General features: G+C 38.0%; 1 protein-coding gene across 1 annotated transcript; it reads right to left on the bottom strand.

The window, feature by feature from the left end:
- Nucleotides 1–740: 740 nt before the first annotated feature.
- On the bottom strand, nucleotides 741–7,517 carry LOC145895046 (allene oxide synthase-lipoxygenase protein-like). The gene is made up of 14 exons (XM_082983792.1): nucleotides 7,114–7,517; nucleotides 6,745–6,931; nucleotides 6,237–6,365; nucleotides 5,833–6,090; nucleotides 5,547–5,637; nucleotides 5,152–5,314; nucleotides 4,449–4,706; nucleotides 3,292–3,484; nucleotides 2,900–2,980; nucleotides 2,647–2,765; nucleotides 2,371–2,490; nucleotides 1,995–2,129; nucleotides 1,658–1,756; nucleotides 741–1,406 (listed from the first exon to the last, which is right to left on the bottom strand). Exons 1-14 carry the CDS (start codon nucleotides 7,141–7,143, stop codon nucleotides 1,227–1,229), a joined length of 2,043 nt encoding a protein of 680 aa, XP_082839918.1. The 5' UTR covers nucleotides 7,144–7,517; the 3' UTR covers nucleotides 741–1,226.
- Nucleotides 7,518–9,477: the final 1,960 nt, after the last annotated feature.

The raw sequence follows: 9,477 nt of genomic DNA, 5'->3' as shown, positions 1-9,477 counted from the left end.
TCTTTAAAAGGATGTTGATGGAATCCAAGCGAATAGAATATAATATAATAATCTTTTCAGGTACACATTGGGCTTTCAAAGAGCTCTTCATTCTAAGCGGTGATTGGTCACCAAAGTCACGTGATATCATGAGGCGCTTGAAGTAATATAATATAAGAACATATAGGTGTGATGTGACATAAGCATAGGAGAACATTTTATGTGGAAAACAGGATATTGAATGAATCACTTTATTCGAGAACATTTGATGGCTAAATCATTTGGGTCACATTATGGGATTATTCATTACATGCGCAAAGCTGCACGCAATACAAGCACTGATTTCCGTGATGAATGTTACACAGTAATAATTAAACACTGTCACTTCAAGAAAATGAATCATCTTATGGCACAGTGATTGCTTGCACTGTACCCATAATTTAAATTGTACTTGATACTTAAGCACTTATATTATCGGATATTTATACGTATTGCTGATAACATCTTTAGTTCCATATCAAATTGACATGTTTATTGCTTAGGGAAAAAGCAAAAGATTATATTTTCAAGTGGCAATGAAATGACTCACTTAATATTCTGGAAATTGGGTTGTTTTTCACATACAGTATGTTCTGTGTGAGAGAAGTTATTCCATATCTCCTAATTTTATAAGGACCCACATTCGAAAACCAACAAATTTATTTTTGTGAAAAATATCAGCAAACTATTTACAATTATTTCATGTTGTTGATCATGTGTTTTAAAAAGGTGAATTAATGATGCTTTGAAGATGCTTTGAAGTAGGTTTGCACGCAAACTTTTAACGTTACTGGAACTATATATAAACACACCGAAGCACCTGCGTAGCTTACGATTGTACCAGTGAGCATGGGCTGTCGCAGCGTCGTATCGGAGACGGTTTGCGAAATCGGGCGAGGCGCAGGTATTTCGTTGTCGCATCGTTAGCCAGTGGGAATCAGCCTTAAACGAGGACCGACTAATCGCTAAGCGAGACTGCAACATCAAGCACAAATGAAGCGCTACATGTTGTACTGTCACAATACCTTTATAGAGCGTGTACAAATAATACAGAGACGCAGCACTTTATGACCAACTATATTGTCAATGCTTATATACTATTGTCACGCGGTGTTAGTAAGCTTCAAATCAACCACAACCGAAATACAACAAATTAAATGCTACGTGCATTATGAGTGCAAAATTTTAGTAACATAGCCAATTTTATTCTAAATGGCAATGCTGTTTGGAACACGGGAAGGCTTAAGGTAAGTGTAAGGATGCTTCAGGGTTGAATTCCGCTGCTTGATTTCCTCTTCGATCTTTTTAAGATCTTGCCTGAAAGCTTCCTGAATGCAGACGACCTTCTCTTCAGTAAACAGGTTTTTTGGAAAGTTTCCCAGGTAAATCTATTCAAACGCAAGGTATATAAAATTTGCAAAGAATGTTTGAAAATATAATATGCAATGTGAGAAACAATTGCCAATTGTTGTTTAAGGAGTTTTAGTCCCACTGCGACTAGAAGACAGGCAAATTTGATTTTGGGTATATTTAATTTATATTAAGCAACAATTTCTGGAAATTTAATTTGAAAACAATTGCTTTTGAATCTCATAACTATACGACCCACAGTGTAAAACCGAATTTTTATTTCACTTACCTCATTCGGAGAATAATCGGAGAGTGCGAAAACAATAGTAATAACCGCTGAGGCCATCACTGCATCGGGAAGACTGTCCAAGATTCTCTCCTTAGTCCCCTGTATAATTTTTTAAAATTTATTGTTGAAATTATTTTTACATACGAATGCAAGTAAAAAAACGATCACCTCCATACGCTCATAGCCTATATCACTACGCCATAATATAACATAGTAGCCAACAAAATCATATCCACTTGGGCCAACATGCCAGAATTAGCTACGAAAAAAAATCGATGTGCTCAAATTGAAAAAAATAATGTGACAATGGAGCAAATAGTAAAAAAAATTCTGTAACCTCCTCCTTCTTGTGGGGTGGCAGTCGCATGGCCAATGGTGAGTTGGGTATGTATTTGTAGTTTTCAAACTGACCAAAATTCACAGCTGCATGTTGTACAGAGCTTGTGAATATCAACGCAACGCACACCGCAATCTGTGAAGAGAATCATTGCAATGAAAACAACATTTCAGGCCTCATTAACGCAATGCTGACAGTCTTATTGCATGTCAACTAGACAAGGGAATATTTTTATCACAGTGGTAAGCTACATTGAATAACATGGCCAGGCACAAGACGAGGACGAAACATTAAAACTTCCTGCAGCTCACTCAACGTTATTTACTCTATAGGTTATAGATTAAAGTTGCGTGAGCTTGCGACAATTGGATATTACCAGTTGTTCAACACTTGGTATTTTTTCTTGCATTCCATGGGTGTTCCCATCCTGCCAACCAAGACCCTCTTTGGCGACATCTTCAGCCCAACCTTGCAGCTCGAAATCGTTGACCACATCCTGTATGCACGAAACAAAAATACTGCTTTTTGTGAAGAACAACAGATGCAAACACCCATATAATTGCGTGTGTGAGCAGATATTCAAGTATTTTCTAACAGGTAAGTATACTGTCAGCCAATTGTCTAATTAGTATTGTTATACAGCATTTCTCACCGAGTCGCACTTGTAGTAATGACGTACAACGCTGGCGACGTAATTCTCAATTGCGTTCCACAGTTTCAGAGCGTCGTCGCGGTAATAGTAATTTGGGGGACAACTAGTATCTTGTAATCCTAAATAACCAAGTTGTTGTCTCAACGCAAAAATAGAAAAATTTACGGAAACACCATTTTCAACATTTAGGCGTTTTTTAAAATATTTTTGCGATTTGAAACATGATTGTTTAGGTATATTTTCCTTTTCTCACCAAGACGTTCAAGTTGCTTTGGCAAGCAAAGATCGCCGATGTTGAATGTCTTGTAGATCGTTCTGGTCAGTCCTAGAGCCTCTAAAACCAGTAAATATATTTTAGTACCAACTACCACGTTGCTTATACTACAAGCTCAGCAAGATAAGTCGCAAAACCTCAGAGTAATTATGGGTTTACGGTGAACGAGTTCAGGTGAATTATTAGATTTATCGCGAATTGGGACGCCTGATTTTGAATGGGAATTTTTTTTTTTTAATGGTAGTAGAAAGGGTAATATATCAAACCTAACAACACAAAGTCGTAACAAGAAAGCTTCACAAAACATCATGTATATTTATTCATGAGAAAGTTATGCTTAGAAAAAATATGCATTAAAATAACATATTTACCGGTTGAAATTCCTTTTGCCGGAACAGCAGTTTTCGGAATAAGACTTGATCTTGCGTCAGTGTTGATCACCATCACCGTTCGGAGATGTGGGAACAGAAGCTTGTAGACTGGATGAGCGCGCGGTAGGCATCGAAACAGAGCGACTCCAAATGGTTCCATGGCCCCGTGTGTCAACAGGAAGTGGGAAATCCACTGAAAACATTTGTAGGTGTTTTCTTCCTCAATTAATTACGAGACAAACTGGTGCCAATACATTTTATACTGTGCTTGGATACATGATGCAACGTATTCAAACGACATGCAATACTTTATAAATAACCTTGTGTCAAACGCATATTTATTGCATATTTAAATGTTTATTGTTGAGAATACTGCTACTACTCATGAGTGTCTTGAAGGTTACCACCTGTAGCCCTTTTGTTCGGCCAGATTTTGGCATTCATTTTTCAGCATTTTATTTTGTTTTCCGTTTTATTTTAGAACTGAACATGCTTATTTTTAGCGAATGTATTCTTAACAATAAATGTGTTTGACACAAGGTTATTTATATTGTAAGTATTCAAACAATTTAGCATATGTCCTGTGTTAATAGTTGCTCAACTTTCAAAAAAGAAGTAATTATTATTAGAAACTATGCAAAATTATAAGAGAGAAGGATTTGATTTATATATGGTTCAGTGCTTTTGGCAGCAGTTGCAGTTCACTTGGCTGCAGTTGGTTCGAGGCGCATGACTGCGCATCAAAAAGATCGGTATTTTAGCGCTCAGTCCAGTATTATGCCTGAAGCTGAAAGTTTGTCCGGTCTAATTGACCTCACTGCCTAAAAAATACTTTATACTTTAAATTAGTTATCTGCCAACTCTTCGTTGTTTGTCCCTATCCAAGTTTAAGCCATGTATTTAGAAATATACAGCTGTTGTATATCATGACAGCCTGATTTATAAAGCCTTGAAACTTTAATGTTGCATTGTTTTTGACGATGCCCACTGCAAATATTTGAATGTGTTACAAATATTATCTAATTTTGTGAAAGGGGGATAAATATGCTAGTATGTAGGAAAGCTAAAAAGGGTAATTTAGGTCACAAAATGAGCTGATTAGGCTTGCGCTAATCAGCTATTTCACAAGATTAATTTGTTTTCCAAACCCCACTTACTTCGTGCACATTGCTTTGCGCGCATTTGAAATACATCTTCGCTAGAAGCCAATCTTCGTGACTGTCGGCTGGAGTGAACACGTGGTCGCCGCTGTCTGGGACCAACTGAATGGCCAAAGGCAGAAATTGATCCTCGTCGTTAACATAGAACATCGCAAAGCAATCTGGGCAGTGTAGGGGCTTCTCCGTGTTGTATAATTTTGTTCTCGGCACACCGTCAAAGTATTTCAGGTAATCAACGACAAAGATTTTTCCCGCCTACTCAACAACGTCGGTATTAGAATATAAAGTGAAACGAAATAAACTATTGTCTTAGAGCCAATTTTCAGCTGCAGACAGTGTTGGGGGGTGTCTGAGCTCATTGGTGCAGCTGCTGGTGACTTCGCAAACTTGCCCGCAAACAAGCGTGCATTGGGACCAATAAACTTCATGGTGGTTTCGTAGTTTTCGTGGCGAATACCAAACTGATGACAAACCAAGCAATGTGTGCAACATGCTAGTCATTATTTGCTCTACTGCTTCTACTTACTAAAGTACAAAAAAACGTGAGTCTGTTTGCAATTAAAAATTAATTAATTTGCTATCAGCAGGACAACAATATCGAGGCTTGAATAAACAATCTTACACGTCCCGTTTTTCCACACACGCGGGTATTTGGTGTGTGCGAACAGCTATAGATCATTGTAACAATTTGTAACATCACCTCTGTTTCACTTTCCAAAGTTTTTCCGCTTCCGAGAACTGGTTCCACATCTTTGCTAGTTATAACACAACCCTTTGGCAAACCATTCAACTCCAGCTTCTTGAAGCAAGGCTGAGTGATGCCATTGATGACCTGCCTTCCAAAGCTTTCGTCAGAATACCAGCTGCAAATAAAACCTTATCAATAAAGTGGCTCAATTGCTCCAAAAAAAAACGATAGGACTAGGTTGTTTTTGTGCACTATGTAGGGCAAATAATATAGTGTTATAACAATTAGTTACAAACAACCCAAATCGGCAGCAGTAAATCACAAAAAAAGATATACCAAAGGTTACCATAAATTTCGCTAAAACGCTATTTTGCGATAAATAAATTATTTTATTGCAATTTACTCACTCTTCTAAGTACATTGGATCTTGTCGTTTCAGCTTTTCGTGTTGGTACAGTTGATGGAAATCATTTAGATGAGTAATAGGTTTAATCAAACCTAAAAGCAAGTTTGGCTTTGTTAAACATTGGTCACACTGATGACCACTGACAAAACTAGTCATATTTTTTACATACTACATAAGAAAAGATTGCTTGCTAAAATATCTCTTATTTTTTTATTCGAAATTTAAATTAACGCAATTTGGTCAAAGTACAAAAGTCTGCAAAAAACGGTGACATTGAAGTTCCTTACTTTCCACAATTCCAAGAATCCCGTTCAGAGCTCCCGACAGTCCAATAGTAATGAAGTTTTGCGATCGTATTTCGCTACGTTTGAAAATTCTCGGTAGCTCATTGGTGGTTGCTGCGTTGACGTAACGGGGAAGCCCCCACCCGATGTCGTTCGGCCCAGTTGCTTTCGACACCCACGGATACATTTTTTTCTTTTTCATGACTTCTTCGCTGCGCATTGTTTTAACAACTTCGCTGGAAACGTTTTGTGGTAGTTGAGCTGAATCAACAAAATAACCATTTGTTTTCAAATTGTCATGGCTGTGTTATAACAAGTTTAATATGACTTTTGTTATTTTAACGTGATGCAGCATCATTGTTCAAGTAATCCCTTCAATAGACGCATTACTTCTATGTGACACCTACCGTCCCCTCGAGCTACATCAATTGTGTCCGAAATCCACTCGTAGATTGGGAATTCCGCCTTCTTACCATTACACTCGATGGTGACCATATCGCACAACCATTCGTCGGTTGAAAACCAGTTGGTGAGCTCTAACAAATAAATAATATTTAAATAAATCAAAAACAAAAGTTATTGTAAAATAGGTTGACTGGCATCGCTAGATCAGCCATTTTTCCAACAATTGGGATATATTTTGGGATATATTTTTACGATCTAACCTTGGCCGCTATTTAACCCGTGAAACCGCCGAGTTTCTGTTGCTCAGTTGGTAGAGCGTTGGGCCTGGTCAGCCAAGTCGGTTCGAGACCTGAAAAAGCTCCCAGTGAGGTTTAAACCCCAGACCCTGGTAGACCAGGCCCAACGCTCTACCAACTGAGCTACAGGAACTCGGCGGTTTCGCGTTAAATAGCGGCCAAGGTTAGATCGCAAATATATATCCCAGCGCAGTAGGTCCATCTTCAAACTTACTAAAGCGTATCATGACGGGTAATCCAACATTGCCACAATTCAGAGTGAAGACGTCGGTCCTTCCTGCCTCGAAGTCGTTGCGAAAGAAATGGTCTAATTTAAACCATTTGGTCTCACTACCATCCTCACCAACCATTTGAAGGTGCACTGATGAGTTGGTGCCGGCATCCTTGGTTTTGTCAGAAGTCTGAATAATTGCATTTTAGAAAACAGCACTTTCGGATGATAGTGATATTTCTAACAAGTATATGTTGCATTATGCAATACGAAAAAATTTATGAAGAAACTCAACTGAAGTGTCTACATAGATGTTTACATAAAAGACATAGTAAACGACACAACTGTCATTACAAGCGATATTCCACTTACCTTAATGGTAACCTTGCATGTGGCAGACATACCTATAAAATTCAGACCTATCAGTAACTTTGTATAATGTATCTTTAAATAATGTAAAGTTATGTAGGTCAGACCGGAAGTTCTTTTGTACACAATTTCTCAAAGCAGAAAATTCCCCGTATCAACGCAATCAAGCAATCTCGTTAAAGCAGCAATAAAAAAAAAATGCTGACTGCGTATTTTGCGTGCACGAGGTGTTCCGTTCCAGACAATTAATAACGACGCCACTGCTGCAACTTGTGTTGTCGTACATGAAAGCTATGTCTCAGCAGAAACTTTAAAACACAACCCATACTTGGTTGTTGCTGTTTTTCTTCCAGATTTGTTTTCAAAGTTGTGATCTAACAGCTGTACTTCAAAATAACGGTAAAATTTGATTTCAATACCACACTCCACGGGACTACTGACTAATACCACAAGTGCAAATAGATTGTTTAATTTGTTAAAAGAACACCTTGCACCTTGCACCACACGCAAACGCGCACACAGTCTAGGAAACGCTTTTTTTTTATGCTACAATGCAAACAAAGTCGCTGCGCTAGTGCCGGCCAAGACAGCCTGTGGTTTTGGGCGAGTAAATGATATGTTGGTTCAAAACCAGCCAAGCGTTTCAATCAAAAAAAGACCGACCAAAGACTGGCGGTTCTGTTACTTGGTAAAACGAAGTTCTTCCCTTCCACGTTCTTTAAACTTCGTGAAACGAATACAACTAAAATAAAGTATGACGAATGTTGACAGGGGGTTTCGCCACACGAAGCAAGAACGGGCAAAATTAGGCTGTTTAAAATATATAGAGCGGAACAGAAAATTTAGGCACCGCAGCTCTTGTCCTTCAAATTCCAATTAAGCTACGAGGTTTGCGAGTAATTATTATGGGAAAATCACCTTGGCAATTTATGGCACGTTCTGGTTATCACTATTGACAAAACATGTCATTACAAGTCACAAATAAAAATCCTTTGTCGCGTCTTGGATACCGTCATAAAATATGTCCTATCTAGCTAAGCAGAAAGTGTACGTTCCTAGGTTCATATCTCATAAATATTCTTTGCAATCAGCCAAGCTTTTAAATTCCTCTAAGGATAAGATTAAAACGAATAAATAAAACACCAGTTCAAAACCACCACAAGTTTTGTTTACATTTTACGGTCAGTAGACGATGCTGACTTGCAGTCTTTACCTACTGTTGCACCCTCTCACACTACCACATACCGTTATCCTTTTAGTACGATTGTGTTCTACTCTCATCTCCAATACGAAATCTCTAGAACTCCTTCACAATGCAGCTTTTCTAAAGCTGTGGCGTCTTGTTCTTGCTGTTTACCACACAGTTAACCCGAAAGCAAACTTTAGCTCCTGCCACAGGTAGCGCTTACATAGAGTCAGACGCTTGACTGTAAACCTTACTTTTAAGTTTATTGTCATTAACCCACAGGGCAGAATTTTTAGGCTGAAAATTTTTTTTATTACTTCGGGTTTAAAAAATTCGTTCCTTAATTTAATCTCTACATTACCGACACTATACTCAACTATATGTTTGGGCGCCAGGCTATATATACTCATACTAAACACACAGCTATTATATAACAGGGAAGTTAGGAACAAGTTTTATCCAACATGTCAAACGTTCATCTTTACTGGTGTTGTCATAAACATGCAATAAACATGTCACTGTCTGCATTGTTGAATACAGGGAAGTTTTAATAGTTGCAACACCGCTTAATCGGCTCAACCAACTGATAAATTATCAGGGAAACGGAAGTATTTGCCACACTGTAAGTTATAATTACTCAACCGCATGTTTCTCGTATTGACGTGCGTATAAAATAATTCTGTTGTTAAATACAACTAAAATAGTTTTGTAGTTCAGCCTTGTGAATAAATTTTTTCTGTTTTCAACCGAGAACACACACAGCAAAACACGCTGGTGGAGTCATTTTGCGGGCGGGACTTTTACCCTTATCTTTTGTACTATGTGTAACGTGTTTAGGTAGCGTCATCAGCCTCATAAATTTAAAATAATTTGAAACAAAATGGTGCTCTCGGTCGGTGGTACTCAAACGTTTTCGCGTGCGATACGCTTTTAACTTAGGTCACGTTCCGCTTCATGACGTTCTTTTATTCGTGCAGAGTTTATATTTCTTTTCTCGGCACATATCGACGTAAGAATATTTTAGTAGCACTGGACTTAATAATTTTTATTTACCGCCGACAAAAATCGCCAAGCAAATTCCTGTAAATCATAATCATGATTGTGCAAATCTAAAACAAATCCTTTACCATTCACACGTTGTATTGATTGGCGTCGTATATTCACAGAACCTACTTCCATTT

Source organism: Ascidia mentula, chromosome 3, assembly GCF_947561715.1.
Source record: "Ascidia mentula chromosome 3, kaAscMent1.1, whole genome shotgun sequence".
In the NCBI taxonomy this organism is placed as follows: Eukaryota; Metazoa; Chordata; class Ascidiacea; order Phlebobranchia; family Ascidiidae; genus Ascidia; species Ascidia mentula.
Note: the sequence above shows the minus strand (reverse complement) of the source record. Positions and strands in the feature narration are given on the sequence as shown.